Raw genomic sequence first — 17,762 nt, forward strand, 5'->3', positions numbered from 1 at the left:
AAATATCTGTTTGATGTATTTTAACTGCATGCTTGCTGAAAGGAGGTATCAGGTCTCCTTCACATGGAGCTCTTCTGGGGTTAACAGCAGTAAAGCATGAGCACAGCCACAGGCAGATTACAGACATCATCAGAACAGGGACTTCATTTATTGAACTGAGACAGTAGTCCATCATAACATATATCCAAATGCTGTCTTCGATCTGATTATGTATTTATCACATTAGAAATGCCTCTTTTTTAGGACTAACACCTCAACAGCTGGCTTGGGCAAAAGCTCTGTTGCCCTACTCCTGTTGTACAAGTCTCATAGAATAATAATAAATACACTATGATTAAGAGAATTAAAAAACCAAATGTCCTTCTAATGAATAAGTAGCTGTTCATCAAAAAATGTTAAAGTTGCTCTCTAACCTTAAAGTAATCGTTGCATTTAATACTATAAAAAGTACTAAATAGTCTCAAGCAGAAAGAGTCCTACTAAGATAAATGCATGTAATTCAAAGAACACCAATTTGAATAAAAGCTTTCCAATGAAATGTCTTGCAACTGACAACACAAATCCAAGATGAATGACAACAAAGCATACATTTCTAATCTATACATTACCTACACAATTTGTTTAGCAATTACAGCTGGTTTTGCTTCAGCTTTGAGATCATAGAATCACAAAATCATAGAATGTCCTGAGCTAGAAGAGACCCACAAGGATCATTGAATCCAACTCCTGTCCCTGCATGTGACAACCCCACAGTTCACACCATGTGTCTGAGTGCATTGTCCAATCATTTCGTGCATACTGTCAGGCTTGGGGCCGTGACACCTCCCTGGGGAGCCTGTTCCAGTGCTCCACCACCCTCTGGGGGAAGAACCTTTTCCTAATGTCCAGCCTAAACCTCCCCTGGCACATCTTCCTGACATTCCCTCAGGTCCTATTAAATGACATAAGATGATCTGTCATGTTGTGCCACCAGCTTGGGTTTGCAAGAAGCCAGCCACAACACCCACCCCACTGTGAGAGCACCAGGGAATTCAGCCTCATTTTGCCAACACGAGATGGTCCAAAGGGGTGACACAGGGATGAAACTGCTTTCAGGGACATCTGCTTGGGCTGCACTACTGAAGTGGTCCAGGGGTCCCTTCTAAGTGCAAAAGCAGCAGTGGTCTTTGCCCTGGAGATGGACGATGTCTGCACACCGACTGCACCAAGCACACGTGGAGGCTGGCAGCTGGGCTGTTTGAACAGCACAAATGATGGGTTGATTATAGTTCTAATATTAATATTTTCAAATCCGCTCTTTCAAGAGAGGCATCACAGTCAGATTTTGGAAAACATTCAACATTTGCAAGGTTTTTTCTGATAGTTGTTTATATTGAATGGCATCATTACTAGAAAATGTTTCTGAATTTTGTGTACTTTATATTCTGATGCTCAGTAAACTTAAGCTAGAATTCTACTGAAAGTTAAACAGTATTGCCAGAATTTTCAAGATCATGATAACTAATCATTTTATATCTCACGTAATGCAAAATGATGGTAAAAATGGCCAGTTATGCAAAGACAATTGCAAACAGTAGATGCTTATTCGCTTCCTAAATGTTGTGTAACTATTGCAGAAGTACATTGCTTAGAAGCTAATGATAGCATTAGGATACTAAAAAAATTAATCATGTCAGGTATATGTCAGATTTAAGGTGGGTATAGGTAGCTCTTAAGTTCACTGTGCCTGTACTCTGAGCTGGTAGGATACAAGTTAGCTCTGGAGTGCAAGTTATATATCCACATCAGTACAGCACAATGTCTAACCTCATAGTAGTGCCAGACTTTGTTACTAATTGTTAACAATATCTGCCAATTTACCTTTCCAAGATTAGACTCCATTATCAGAGAAAAGCAAGGAGTCTTGGATTACTACCATACATCTTCATACTTTGTGTTCTGATTAATCTATTACTAATGCCCTCCACAGTCCTTGCCACTACTACTCAATAATAAAACCAAAAGTTACAATTCTCCAGTGATCAAGCAGCAGGCAGTTCCAATAGCAGCGTTTTTTTGGTTTTGTTTTTGTTTTTTCCATTAACAATTAATAGAAAGCAATGCTTCATCCTTTGTGCTTCTTTCCAAATAGGTGAAGAGGATAAAGAAGCCAAGTAAAGGGTCACAAGCTGATAAGTATGATATCCTTTCCTAAAAACAGAAGGCGCAGTGGATATGTGGTCTCAATTACTTCCTTGCCATGTTTTCCAACATGGACCAGCCCAAAGGAAGGTTCTTGTGAAGGAAAAACAAAGCACTCTCTCTTCTTCCTTTTCTGCTGATTAGAAATCTCACGGATGCCTCACTGAGGGCCTACAAATCTCTTGTATCCTATCCAGCCACTCCTTCCTGTTTGCCTCCCTAGCAAGAAAAATAATGTAGTTTGTTAACATACTTAAGCTGCTGCCTAACCATAAAGTGAAGCCTTGACCAAGTAGTCCTCTTATCTGTGTAACTTGAATGTGAAGGTACCCACTGGGTGGGATGAAGTTTGAGAGTTCTGATTTCTTTCAAAGGCATGGCAGATTCATGCAAATCAGTGAAATCTTCACCAAACCCACAAAAACTCAGTAATTTTCTATCACATCACATTAGTTTAAACTATACAGAACTGCTGCTCTTAATTACATCAAGATGTTTACTGAATAAACGTAGTCTATGTTTATTAAACTATGCTTATTAAACATGGTCTATTTGATTTTACATCTGAAAAAGGACATTTCCTATGTATTTTTTACTTACCCAGGCTCTGTAACACAAACTGAATATAGCAGTAATTTCTTATATCCATTACCAAAACTTTCACATTCGCTTTTCACACTGCAGTCACTAGGCTGAAAATACCTACTTATACTAGAATATTTTAGACGTTTTTGAGAAAACAAAATCTAAGTGCTCTAATGCTTTACTTAACCACTTTTTAGGTATGTTCTCTGACAACATCACTTACCATCACATTTTTGAGTTGCCTCATTCTGTTTGTGACCAGTAGGACACTTGCACTCATATGAACCTACTGTATTAATGCAGTTTCCTCCTTGGCAGACTCCAGGGATAGCCTGGCATTCATCAACATCTACAAAGACAAAAAGGAAGGATTACTTGACAAAAGACATCAAGTTGCATCATGGCTCTTGCTAATAGGCAAAGAGCTCTGGAATTGTTCTCAAAAATAACAACAGCAAACCTCAATACATTACTCTACTTCAGAACCAATATAAGATATGGCAATAACAGCAGTGATGGGACTCAGACCTTCATGTGAGTTATATTCAGTTCCATATTAGCTCAAAACATATTACATGTATTAAATAATTAAAGCTATGTAAGTCACAGAACCATAGAATCATAGAAACATTGGAGTTGGAAGAGATCCTCAGGATCATCAAGTCCAACCATAACCTAACTCTAGCACTAAACCATGTCCCTGAGAACCTCATCTAAATGCCTTTTAAACATCCCCAGGGATGGTGACTCCACCACTTCCCTGGGCAGCCTGTTCCAATGACAACCCTTTCCGTGAAGAATTTTTTCCTAATATCCAATCTCAACTTCCCCGGTGCAACTTGAGGCCATTTCCTCTTGTCCTATCACTTGCTACTTGGGAGAAGAGACCAACACCCTCCATGCTCCAACCTCCTTTCAGGTTGATAAGGTCTCCTCTCAGCCTCTTTTTCTCCAGGCTAAACAGCCCCAGCTCCCTCAGCTGCTCCTCATCAGACTTGTGCTCCAGACCCACCACCAGCTTCATCACTCTCCTCTGCACTCTCTCTGGTACTTCAATGTCCTTCTTATGATGAGGCGCCCAAACCTGAGCACAGGATTCAAGGTGGGGCCCCACTAGTGCCAAGTACAGTGGCACGATCACTTCTCTAGTCCTGCTGGCCACACTATTCCTGATACAAGCCAGGATGCTGTAATTCAAGAAGCTTAATTAAGTCAAATCTGTACAACTTACTGTTGGCATCCCAGGCACTCAGATTGTACCTTACATATGCCATTACAAAACACGGATTCTTATTTTGAAAGGATCGCTACCTGTATGTATGGACTACTCTCCTGTACAACTTAACTAGATATGATAATTCTTGCAGGATATTCTTTCTGGTCAGAAGTAAAACTTCAAGTCAATAGAAAATAGGTGCTATTCAGCCAGTATACCTTATATGGCAAATGATCCGCATAACTTTATTTACTGAGGTAATAAGTAGGACTAGAATTTCATTGATTTATTTAGGCTAGCCTATCATTGTTAAATAAATGCTCTTAGGAAATGCAGTGCTGTTTTTGTTTACATCTTACTTTCAGTAACATCCTGTTGTATTTCATTATGTGCTATTTCCAATTCAAATTGTGTCAGGTTTTTTTTGCTCCTCACTCTTGTTTGTTTATATGGAAAGCATCCTGCATTTCTGTAGGTTTTTATACAAAACCATCACAACTCAACATGTAATTGCAAATGTGCAGTTAAAGTAAGACCAAGGATCATAGAGGCCTCTATGAAATAACCAATGCTAAAGAAGATTGAAATTCTTTGCACACAAGGAAAGGAAGAACAGGCTCTAGACTAGTGCATGACATATGACATGTGGGTATTTAGCTTATCAGTAGCTTGTTTTAAAAGTTCATTTAATCTACAGCTATCGGAGAGCTCAGAATTAAGCAACCATACTACTTCCTTCACAACAAAATTTCACATGTATCCAAATGTTCATAGAGGAGAAAAGGTTAGGAAGCTTTGTTTCAAAATTTGCAGAAGCTCTTCTGTAAGATTTCAGGTAAAACTTCTTGTCAAACAGTTTGCCCTTTCACAGAAGAGGCAAAAATCAACTGATTTTGTTAGTTCTTCACACTGTGAAATAGTGTCCTTTGCAGGTTGTAGAAAAGGAAGCCACATGGCTTCCAAAGAGTTTCTCCTATGCAGAGGCCAATTTCATATTATTTTTTTGTCTTGGATTACAATTAAGTATAGAATTCAATTATATGCAGAGTTAAAGCAATACCTATTAAAAAACCCACAACAGCAACACAAACACAAAGCCACCAAAAAACCCCACAAAACCCCCATAATTTTATTTCACTGCTTTCTCCATTTCTTTTCTTCCTTTTTCCCCCCCCCCCCCCAAAGGTTTTTCATTAGTGCCAAATAAACAAAGAATTTTAACTGTTATCCTATTTTCCATTTTCAGTCAGTTTTCCTGTTAGCTTGCATGCATTATTAAATGAAGCAGCTGGTAAACTTTGAGATGCATAAGGAAGTCTCTCTTTCCTCTTCACATCATGTTCATTTTCTTTCTCTCTTTTTCCCTTCCACAACCAGCTCCCTGCCACTATTAATATAGAGAACAGCAAGATACAGATGGAGTACAACAAACATACTAATAGTTGAATTCTACTTTTCAGGAAGATGTTCATTATCTCGAAGCCCTTACAAGACACTGAAATTCTGTCTGAGTTTGTGGGTTATAGTATTTAGTTTTTGTTACTCCTGGTGTTTGATAAAACCTATGATACATGCTTTGTCCATTCACCCACTTTTTCATCTAAGCGGTATAATTGGTTTATTAAAAAAAAAAAAACAACTACTGGACTTGGGTTTAAGTATATTTGCTGGAGAAGTTTACATTTAGTTCCTGAATCTGTGCTGATTTAGTCAGCACACTCCCACGTCCAAATGCAACAGTTAGATCATAAATGGATTAAGGTCTTTATTGGAGGCATAAACTTTCTGCAAGCATTTTTCATCTAAATAACTAGTACTTGGTGCAATCTAGTTTACTTAGAAAGCAAAATTTTCATCTCTGAAGTATTTTAAGGAATTTGGACATGATTTAGCAACATCTAGACAGAAAATGGGATCCATCATTTATTCACACTCAGCCCACCCATTATCTCCCTTCCGAGGAAAACTAATATGGGGTTTGTCTTTTGACCCCTGGGCCTCAAAATGCCTTAATTACATGCAGTATGCCTGTGCCTTGTGTCATTTATTAATGGTTATTTAAATTAAACCAACTGTGTCAGCAGATCAGTGGTTAAAAATATAAAACTGCAAAAGATATGCAATGGTTAAGTCAAAGATGTCAAGTAATAGAAAATTAATGGCAGTAGCAGCAGGAAACTAATACTTTCCAGAAACAGAGAAGGTATCACTGAAGCCTTGAAGTGAACACAATTTTAAGGTCTATTGATTCCACTAATTTCTTTCAATTCCAATCCAATCCTGTGGGTTTAAAAGGACAAATAAACATCAAGCTCTGCTGAAGTCTGAAAAGCTGATCTCAATTAGGCAACAAAGTATAGTACTTGTCCAGTGAAGAAAACACAAATATCATCACTATGAAAGGTGAGATCCTGCGAATCTTTGAATCATATGCACTTGCTTCTCTGTGCTAATATCAATCTTAATCTGTGACTGCTTATATGCTAACTATCCTAAGTCATATTTAAATGTAAAGAGAATAAGTATATTCAACTTCAGTGTTAGCTTAAAAACATATAGACACACTATAAGTCTGATACTTTTTTTGTCAGTATCACATTTTGAGGAAAACCTAAGTTTGTTTCAATATATCATTAGTGTTTTCAAACTGAGAAAAGTCAGAAAGGACAAAAGTATTTTCTTAAAAGGGCATATTTTATTAATGGCTTCTTAAATATAATTTTAAGATATAAGAACATTTTTTCCTGAAAATACAACAAGTTCAAAATTAAGCATATTTTTATTTACTTTTTTACATCTTTGACAGGCTAAGCCACACGGGAGTTTTAGCATTATTAATTATCAATTTATTCACACTTTTAAACCCCAACCACATTAACACAATATATTTTTCCATAAACAGAACATTAGATGAATAACTCTTTAGATACAGTTCTGTATACAGAGTTTCAATATGCTACAGATTAGGTAGAATGTTCATAGGCTTGATAATATCTGGCAAGTGAAAAAAAGTTCTTCTCTTCTGCAGTTTTCTCTGCAAAATGCCTGTGGGATTTGCACAGCTAACTTTAAACATGTACCTTTGAAAACACAGCCAGATTCAGCTTCCCTGTCTGATGAGTGGGCTGTTTCTCAAAAAACTCTGAAGAACCAAAAAGCTCAGGAAAAATAAATCCTCTCAGGTTTTATAAACAAATTTTGGATAGTACATTTTTTATTTACAATGGGAGCAATAGCAATCACCCAAATACAAAATTACTCTTGATTTCTACCTTCAACACCTTTGGGGAGTTTTTTTGCAAGGGATTTGTCATGTGGGAAAAGTAAACTGGTCGTCAGTACAGTGGAAAATGTTGGTTCTTCCTCTGCCTCCTAGATAACAGAAATACTACAAACACACAACAGAAAAAATACTAAGCTTTTTTTTTTTCTTTCTGTTTTAATATTTATTTTCATGACAGCAGAATGAGATCCTAGATGACGCTGTTAATATGGTCAGTAAACCAGACAAATTAATCCCAAACACTAAATTATCTATAAATTATCATCTATCGCTCTTCGTTGTGAATTTGAACTTTCACCTATCTTCTCTCTTTTGTCCAGCCCATGTCAGTGCCCTTAATATTAGCTACAATATATTCCTTCTATAGAACAGATTTTTGGGGATATTATCTCCTGTCAGGACTATATATACTTAGTGTCAGCAAAGGTAGCAGGAAGAAGAAACTTCTTATTTTCAGAAGCGATTCAGCCAGGACTATTTTTCGGTCCTTAGTGCAAAAAATTGACTATCTGAAGGGAAAGTGCGTAGCTGAGAAATGGACTGTTGAGGAATGCAGGGAGGAACTGAGAAAATGTCCACTACAGGATTTCTGCCATTATGCTATCCCTAAGGCCATGTAGCAATGGCAATAAAGTCCTTTCAAGTGGAATATTTAAGTTCTTGGCTGAATTCTTGAGAAGAGGGGTGTCTGAACAGCTACAATTCGTGTTTTAAGCAATAACTGAATAGAAACTGTTGGAGATTAAAAAAAAAAAAGATTTTTTGATTGGTTTTGCTTCTTTAATTTCCAAAAAGCTTTTCACGGTAATAATGAAACAATACTACCATAATGCTCTACACCAGCACATTACTCCGAGATCATAATCAATCCTTAAAAGGTGCTAAAGAGCCATTTAATATACACTAAGATTGCAACGTGTACTTCCTGTGAAGAGTATGAGCAACTTCATACTCGGTAGTTAAATCTTGTCACACTCTGACATGTGATGCATGCTGAAATTATGACCTATTTTCCAATAGTAGGGCTTGCAAGTCCCACTAATTTTGACTTGTTCATATCAGCTCCTGGACTAGGCTATCTCCTGATATAAGCATTCACTTGACAAAAATGTCAAGCATTCAAACTATGGACTGCGTGGGTCTGATCTAATTGATATGTGACAAAGATAGTGTTACTGAATACCAAGGGGCTTTGTGTTCCTTTAATAAGAGTCCCTGTAAATCTGATGTCACCAGCAGAAACAAAAGCATTAGCCCGATCTCTGTATTTGTTTCTCAAAGCCTCAGTGAAAATATTTAATACCAGTCTCATCTGACCTTTCTACTTAATGAAATGAAGCTTCCTCTGATAGGAGTTATCACACTTGGACAACTGTTTCTGGAATTGCTAATGCTCCTCTCTTGTTAAATTTCTGTAACATCTGCCCAGAGTTCTGTCTTGACCCCTTTATTTTCTTCCTTACAGTTTACTCCTGTGCAGTCATATCTGCTACCATTATAGCAGCTTCTGTCTATGTACAACTCACAGATCTACCACCCTTTACTCCTTCTATTTGGATTAAACTCTCCATTCACTTTTCTCTGCCAGGTTGAGTTTGGCACAGAAATTTTAAGAGTTTATTACATTTCATTGCAGTATCGCAGTGTAGTAGTAAGTACCTCTAGTCCCAATTTGTCTGTTCCTTGGCTCCCTCCTGGAGTTTCTACTTTTACCAACTGCTGAAGGTTTTTTTTTCACCCCCTATGAACAACATGCTGTATAGCTTTTTTTCTAAATTTTTCTACCTAGCTGTAGCAAAATACTACAGCCTGTTTCTACAGACAATGTACTCTAACATGGAGTTCGGAAAGTTAAACAGTGTCTCCACATTGTCAATTACTACATCCAGTCCCTTCCTATAGCAGCGTGGTCTGGTAATTCAGAACAGAGTAGACAACATGTTATCAAACGGCAAACACCACAGAACTTAGATCAGGAGGAATCACCAGTACTCCACACCAGGCTTAAAACTGATTGTTTTGACTATTGGAAGTAAAGGCAGTGACTCTGTGGAACAAGTAAATTCTTTGTCTCTCCTTTTCCACACAGAAAATCTAACTTTTCCTCATCTGTTTGTGCCTTACCATCATCTTGTAATATCACATGATAATTCCTGTTAACATAAATAAAATCAGATCTTCATATATAGTAATAATACACTAAAATCACAGTGAAAATGATGGCTGTTTAAACTTCCTTTGTTCATCCATCACACAAAATAGACTACCACACTGTTTCTATGCTTCCCAGTGGAATTCTGCAATGATGTTAACTGCATAAGTTAAAAATACTTGCCACACAGCATAAGCTGGCAGAAAAAAATCCCACAGTATTGTGGGCACGGGTGCTAAAGAGCTCTACTGATCGCTTGCATAATTTAAACGAAGCCCCAGAAGCTATGCTAGGATTGGTTTGGCAGAGAAGTTTTAAGAATTCATTATATCTGGCCAACATCTTTGTCATACAAAGGAGTTTGACTTGGAGATTGTAACCAACATGCATGCCTTCGGTACGCTGTTTCTGTTTATGACATTGTTACTAATAGAATGTCTAAAACATACTAATCACTTCAAGATGAACAGTAAAACATAAGCTGTTATACACAGAAGCCTATTTCTGACATATAAAAAATGCGCTATTAAATATTTCTCCTTAGTACAATATGGATGCTTTAAGCAGTGTAAGCACAGAAAAATAGGAAAGCAAATATTTGAAATTAAGAAAAATGAAGGGATTTACTGTTCCTTAAAACTAACCTAGGTATTTTAAATAAAATAGATGCCTTTGCTAAGATAATGCTATGAGAAGTTCCACAGAAGTGAATTTGAGCTAACAGCTTCAGTTGTAGTTTCAGGTCAACCACATCACTGTGTGAATAAAAACTAAGGAAAAATCAAAAAAGGTGTTTCGACAAGTTTTAATTTATAATAACTAAAAATCTTACAACATCTTGATTTTCTCTCAGTTTTTCAACTCAACTTCACAGAGCAGTCATATGAAGAGCTCTTACAGAAGAGACCTGAAGCAGAAATCCAGCCAACCGACTTTATTAAATTTGTGCGAATTTAGGCCACTGAACTATGATGCGGTGTAGGGGAAAGCAGCACCATGAATAATGCTGGAATACATGGGGCTATGGAGAAGACTGAAAGAGGGAACAGGGAAATAAAAGGGAAATAAAAGTGAGAAAAGGAGGACATTATCTAAACTCTTTTGAAGCAGTAGAAGAGTAACTTTCCTGAAATCTTGTATAACACCATGAGCACCAGAAACTGCCTGCAGCACAATGCTTTTCACAGAATCACAGACCATCAAGCAGGACAAGAGATGAGGAAGACCTCAGAACCAGGCTGTGGAGAGCAGGTTTAGACCTAGTTTATCACTAGAATTAATGCATAAGAAACCCACTACCAGTTTTAAGGGCCATGGTCCAAGCTGCCCGTGAAGCTGGCTGGTGTGGCAAGGATGCAGACTGTCCATCTGCCGACCTGTTCTATAAAGATGCCCAAGAGGCTCTAGATGCCATTCGACGTGCTGCTGCCCCACTGACAGAAAACTACTAGCACCCATACCCTGTCTGGTGTTCTGGGTACAGCAGCTTAACCTTTTCAAGTCGGACACCAAGGGGGGCAGGTCTATGTATCATTGTCAACCTAGGCCCTAATAGATTCCCTGTAAGATATTTGATTGACACTGGACCCCAGATTTCTTGTTTTCCCTCTGCCTCAATGGCAATCCCAGGTATTTCTCCCTGTGCATCACTTTACACTCAAGGAGTGGGCAGCCAGCCTGTCAGTGTGCCCACTGCATGGGTGATGTTGCACCTTTCTGATGAAGAAACATTGCCAAGTTAAAGCTGCTTTTCTTCCTGACCTAAAACAAACACTACATCTCCACAAGCCTGACTGGGGAAGCTAGACAGACCTGGCAAAAATAAACTTCTGCTGAGGCATACAGGGCCAAACAATTAGCAAGGCTTTTTTGCCTGGACTGCCCTTGCTGAACCTGTCAGATTGGGCAAGCAGTCTCTTTTAATCACCCCACTGAGTGGCTTAAACAAGGCCTCTTTTGAGCATGCATAATAACTTCTGGAGCATCCAGCCTTCTGACAGCAAGAGCTTAAAAATTCCCCACAAGCGGATCCAGGGGTAACCGTCTGACCCTTCCCCACTGAGACCATTTCCTTTTCTGTTCTGCAGGCATGTCATGGATCAATTCACGACTCAGAATGGCATAATTTGGTTCACTTGCATGGTAACATGGTCATTGCATTCTGCTGAGGCCCCATTGCCAGCAGAGCAGGAATACAGGGTGGTGTTAATTGACTTACTGGAGGGAGTGGAGAGGTTTGCCTTTAGTGGCAAGGTCAGTATGGGTTTGTATAGGTTTTTTGAATTTTTTGTGCAGCTGTTTGGCGTGTAGCACCATACCTCTAAGACACAGGCAGTAAATGAATGACACTACCCTCAGTGATGGGCTAGACCAGGCTCTCTTCTAGAGGGGCTTGGTGTAGGGTAGTTGCTGGTAGCATGTTGCCAATCGTTTGCATTTTGAGCAGCATTGTAGGCACCTGAACCATTGGTATATGAAGTGGCTTGGCCTCTTTAACCTGACAGCTACCAGTGCAGCCTCATAGACAGATGCTTTCACTCAAGAAGGGCTTAAAAGTAATGTAGTCTTGCAAATACTAATGGATTTTGTGTAAGATATGAGCATTAATGATAGTCCATTTTCTGCCTGTACTGCCACTCCGACGACAGCTGAGAGCTCACCTGTGTACCTTTATGCATTGACATACCAGAATTCACAGAATCACAGAATAATTTGGGTTGGAAGAGACCTCCAAAGGTCATCTAGTCCCACCCCTCTACTGGCCAGCAGTGCCAGTACATCCTTCATGCTGGTCAACACACAATTGCAAGCCACCAACAATACAACACTATCATACAAACTAGACTGGTGCTAGACGCCCTCTTGCTCAAACAAGGTGGAGTGTGTGCACTCATCAACGCAATAACAGACTGTTGTACCTTGGACTCTGAATCATATTCCTCCAAGGGGCAGATAATGGTGTAGGGTGTGATCACAGCAACTACTTGGTTTCCACTGCGTCTTGGGAAGTTCTAAAACAACACATCCTGCAACCTGACCATGTGTGGCAGCCTGTACCAGAAAAGTAGACCATTCTCCTTCAGGAGTTCTGGTATCCTCTGTTATTGCAGTCTTTATGCATTTTTTTTCTAAAATTTAGCCAAGCAGCTACAGCAGAACTGATGCCTATCTTTCAGGATAGGTGGATTGCAGCAATGACAAAAAGGAGGAGCACAAAGTTGTTTAACATCATGGAAAGACATATCAGATAAGGCAAGAAGGCTCTCCCATTTCTCAAACATTTTATTAATCTAAACATATAACACTACAGTCCCTCCTTATTCATGCATTCTTCTAGCCCTGTACAAATAATCCAAACAGAGCATCCAGAAGGTTCACTATGTGCTTTATCTAAATGATGGGATTAAAAAAAAAAAAAAAAAAAGGTCTTTATCATAACTCCCAATCACTTCAGAAAGAAAACAGCTCAGCAGCAAGAAATAATGAATTTTTCAGTAGTATGAATGAAGTATATATTAGTTAAGGGCTACAGCAACGTAAACCAGCTGCTTGACTGATGCTCTACTGCAGTATCTGATGACTGTGCTCAACAGACATTTTGACCTTTTCATGCTCCGTATTTATGGGTCCTTGAGTGACATTCATTTTTTCCAGGCACTTGAGCATTGTTCTGCATGTACACTAGCTAAAATCTGGAAGCAGCAAATTATATCTGAATTTTATCAAAAGTAAGACACAGAACACACACAAGGAAAATGGTGATTTTGTCTTAAGTCAAAGCAAGGTTTTCAAGATGCATATCAGCAACACAACAGTCATGAACAATTAAAACCAGAAGGCTTACCTTGACAAGCTCCAGTGCGAATATTAGGGATGAAGCCACGACGGCATGGCTGAGGCTGAGCAGGGCACATTTCACATGGGTGACCCCATGCACGCCCAATGGTTGCACAACAGAGGGTTTTTGTGCAAACAATTCCAGTTAGCTGTCCCTGACACATCTGGTTGTTAACTTGTGTGAAACAGGGGCCTGTTCTGTAATCTGGAAAAAAAAGGAAAGAGCACTGTATTTTACAAGACAGTGTACTACTGACTATAGAAGGAATAAATTTTTAATCCAATAAATACCTATATGAAGAAAATTCCAAGAGGACCTTGAAATTTAAGTTACGTTGCTTCTTACAGAAGTAGCATGACACCTTCCAGTGCAGGTAATGATCTTCACAAAGTTATCTTATCTTTCAATTTATTTCTTTCTGATAGATGCAAGTAATGAAATGCAGCTGGACCTCAAACTGATCTGTGCATTGACAATGTATCCAGTAAAATCCATAATAAGTGAAGGAATTTTACAAACAAACAAGCAAGCAAAGAATCGAAAGAGCAGATCAGATTAAGCAAACAAGGACTGGGAATTGGTTTCCTTGTTCCTAAGCTACTTCATGGTGATTCATGGGAGGGAAATACAGACCACAGCAGCCACACATTTGTTCACTCCACATTGATCAAGGTCCATGCCAGCAGCTGTCACAGAATCAACATTCCTGCTGGAATGCTTAGTGCAAAATAGTGCTACCTACTGAAGACGAATTGGATTTTCAGAGGAATAACATGAGATAACACAACCTATTCAAGCTATATTGAGTACATGGAACATAGCACACAAAGTATTTGAAAATAGACTCCTAGTCAAATTCCTGTAATTAGTTAACTCATCAAGGTTCAATCTGTATAAAGAGAAAGATTTTTTGCCCTTATGAGGCAACATAAACTGGGAACAAGAATTGACTGAAATTCTGTAGGAACGAATGAGAAACAGATGGTTGCTCTAAGCCAGACTTCATATCCTTATGGAAACTTCAAGAGGAGGAAAAAAAAGAAAGAAAATGCAAAGCTTCCACTCAGACCCAGTCACATGAAAGAAGGCAGAACAGTGGGGTTACAGCTGTTCTCTGCTCTCCTGTCCTATTCTTCTTTTTTTCGTAGTGAAAACATACTCTAAAACTGTTATGTGGGTCACACACTGTCTTCTGCACACTTCCATTAGTCTCACAACCAAGTTTACAAATGGGACAATTGATGCCATCTAGAATTTGATACTTTCACCCTGAAGAATAAAAATAAGAGCTTTGATACGCTTGGAAAGGGAGAAAATTGTCTTCCCAGTGATACCTCATATTAAGCTTACTTTGCACTAAGACACAAGGCTCTCAAAAGCTGGCTCAAATGGAAACGAGTGTTCTGCTCTTTATCTTTGATACGGTTCATTCAGGTATGACTCTGGGAAGACGTTTGCACGTTATTTATACACATTGGTACTTAATTTCGGTTGGGCTGTTCACTTTAAATAAAGTTAAGCTAGCACGTAAGTATCCACAATAAAAATGCCTACCAATAAAAGGAGATTAAAACATCCTAAATACTTGGCAAGGACTGTGAATTTTGATATTTCTTGATTTTCATTAGAAAATAATCTTCGGATTCCCTTGTGTCTATCAGTCCACAAAGATAATACTTTTATTACATACATTATAAAAATAAAATCCTGTCCATTCAAAAAAGGTTTCAGTGATATTTCATCCAACATACTAGAAGACAAGCAGCTTTACAACAGTCTCAATTTAATTGCGTCCAAGGCCCTTACCAAATCAGAGAGAGCTTATTTTTTAACATAAAATACAGATCACGATGACATGATAGCAGAATAAAGTAATCTCATCAAGCTACGGCTTCATATGAGAAAGACAAATATTTGAAATACAAACTCCAACCGTCAAAGACTCACTGTAGCTCACTGTAATCTTGTCTGGATTTCATCTACAGGGTAAGAGTAAGGAAAAGACTCCATCACAGATTATAGCTGTATACTTCTTTCATGTTCTTCTCTGGTGTCAATTCTAGTAATGAAAAGTTCAGTTTGGGGGCTGTGTTTGAAGCAAGGGTTAGAGAGTATAACTAGTCTACAGAGAGTGTTTGTGCAAAAAAATATGAATGAGTGAGATATTATACAAGAAGGAGTGACACCAATACATCCATTGCTTAATATATCCTATTAAATAAGAAACATGTGCTCTGGAAATATACATATATGTGCCTACCCATTCAGGTTCTGCAATCAAGCAACTTCCATCAGTGTAAGTCTGCAACAGGGCATAAAAATATCTGACTACTGTAAGTTAGACAGTAGAAGAACAAACAAAACTGTTATTCAACTTTCAGGTAGATTTAGCAAATAATTAAAAAAAAAAAAAATCAACCCAAAATGCTGACATCCTGAATGATACGTCAGGATAATGACATTTAAGCAACAGATCCTGATCTCCTAACAGAATGTGTGGTTGGTATAACCTTGTGCTACAGAAGCAGAAACCCAGCAGCAGACCATTGCCAGATAGCAACAGGGGAGTAACCTGATATCTGTATCCGGGAAGAGTGGTTCTGTGCACAGCTATGGTAACTGCATTTCAAATGGGATGCTGGAAAACTGGAACAACTATGGAAAGAGTTGGAAGAATAACTTAAGATGTCAAACCCATGTTTTATAGTAATATTAGTATTTTAAAATAATACTGTAATTCAAAATATTATCTGTAACAAATATATCAACTTAAAAAAAATCTTTATCCGTTCAGTTTATCCAAATGAAGTCCAAAGGTAAAGAGTAAGTAGTGGCTGGTCTTCTACCCTAAGAGGAAAACGTAAGATTTTACAATGTGAAGGCAGGCGCGTTTGGGCTAATAGTAAAGTACAGCTGTTTACATAAAGGTCTCTAGTCACATAGTATATTTTTACTTATGGGAAATAAAGATGCCATTCTGAAGAAATTTTATAGTTTCAAATGAAGTTGTGGATTTGACTCAGACGTTACTATGTGAGATTCTATGGTCTGTTTTATACAGTCAGACTACACTATTACAATGGTTCATCTGACCTTAAAAACCCTGAGTTTATGAATCAATCATCTTTCCCATATTGGTTTTCTTTTCTTATTGTTAGGTGTTTCTTCATTTGCTCCTTTCCCAGCATTGCTGCTGGAATAATTTTGCCAAAACCAACATATGTTATATTTGTTTTTTTTTTTTCTTAGAATGGGTAACCACTTTGGTGAAAGGAAGCGATTTTCAGCGCATACAAGTTATACTTTTTTTTAACCTCACGAAATTACATTCAATATGCACCATGACTTGAAGAATAACAACCTTTATCAGCAATCGAAATTGTTAATAAAATTAAAATTAATAAGAAGTACTTTTTTCTAGGCACCAACATAAAAACAAACAAACAAAAAACCCACCACACTGGAAATAGCACACTGGACTTCTAAATTCAACTATACTACAGCATTTCTATTATTTCATAGAAGTGTCACAAGTATTGCAGCTCTTGGGATATTTTTCATTAATACTTTTTAAAAAAATTATTAATTTAAAAATTATAAATCTATTGTAATTTTACCAGTAATCTTAAAAAGGCTATTTGATAGAGGGCCTGCCACATGGATTAGAAACAAAAGAATTCTGATATTGGGTATGGTCCAATATCCATCTGTTTTGTTTTTCTTCCTGTACCTCTGGCTAAAACCAGATGATTCAGATGAAGGTGTAAAAAACCTGCTGTAAGTAGACATGGGATAATCTGTCTGGCACATTAGGTTTCCTCCTGGTGTCTAACACGCACTAGCTTAAAACCTGAAACACAACGTTTAACATCCCAACTACCATTGTCATTCAGGACATGACATTAAAATATTTTGGTACACATATAAGGATTCAATTTCTATCTGAATTTAGTCAGTCTTAGCTGCCACAGTTTCACACTATGTTAATTAACTACTCCTGCCTGTGAAAATTTTACCTCTTCTCAGGTAACTAGAAAAAGTGAGACATAAAGAAAGATAAAAAGGCATCTAGGCATGTTGGGATGGCCAGCGGAAGTTATCTGGGAGAATATGAAAACCTGAACAGTACTATCCAAGGTGCAGTGGCAGTATCCTGGACCTGTCTTAAGTCTGTGTAAAAGCTCCAGAAGGGTAAAAGGACATAGACTGCAGTGCTGAGGCAGCATATTATCACAGATCCTGTATTTCATGTCTGTGAGTGCTAGAGCAATTAGCAGGAACTGTGAAGTCTCTTCCATCATTTTTATTTAAACAAAAATCCATAGAATCATAACTAAATAAGGAAGCAAGGTGTCTGGAAGAAAACATTTTTAACTAGACACTATTCAGAATAATGATACTTCTGTTACTAAAAATAAAATACTGAGATATGCCCTCCCATACTTGTCAATTAAAGAACAAAACCTAACTCTTGATAAATGTCTTTCACCTCCTTCCAAAGCAAATT

At 37.9% G+C, this 17,762-nt stretch overlaps 1 protein-coding gene across 3 annotated transcripts in view; it reads right to left on the reverse strand.

The window, feature by feature from the left end:
• FBN2 (fibrillin 2) overlaps positions 1-17,762 on the reverse strand; it is a 169,658-nt gene that overhangs the window by 117,233 nt on the left and 34,663 nt on the right. For all 3 annotated transcript variants that reach the window (XM_065657769.1, XM_065657768.1, XM_065657770.1), the window contains exons 6-7: positions 13,262-13,459; positions 2,990-3,115 (exon numbers count right to left, since the gene is read on the reverse strand). In XM_065657769.1, coding sequence (XP_065513841.1) covers positions 2,990-3,115; positions 13,262-13,459 — 324 coding nt within the window. The remainder of the gene's footprint in view (positions 1-2,989; positions 3,116-13,261; positions 13,460-17,762) is intronic.

This window comes from Caloenas nicobarica, chromosome Z (assembly GCF_036013445.1).
Source record: "Caloenas nicobarica isolate bCalNic1 chromosome Z, bCalNic1.hap1, whole genome shotgun sequence".
Classification (NCBI taxonomy): Eukaryota; Metazoa; Chordata; class Aves; order Columbiformes; family Columbidae; genus Caloenas; species Caloenas nicobarica.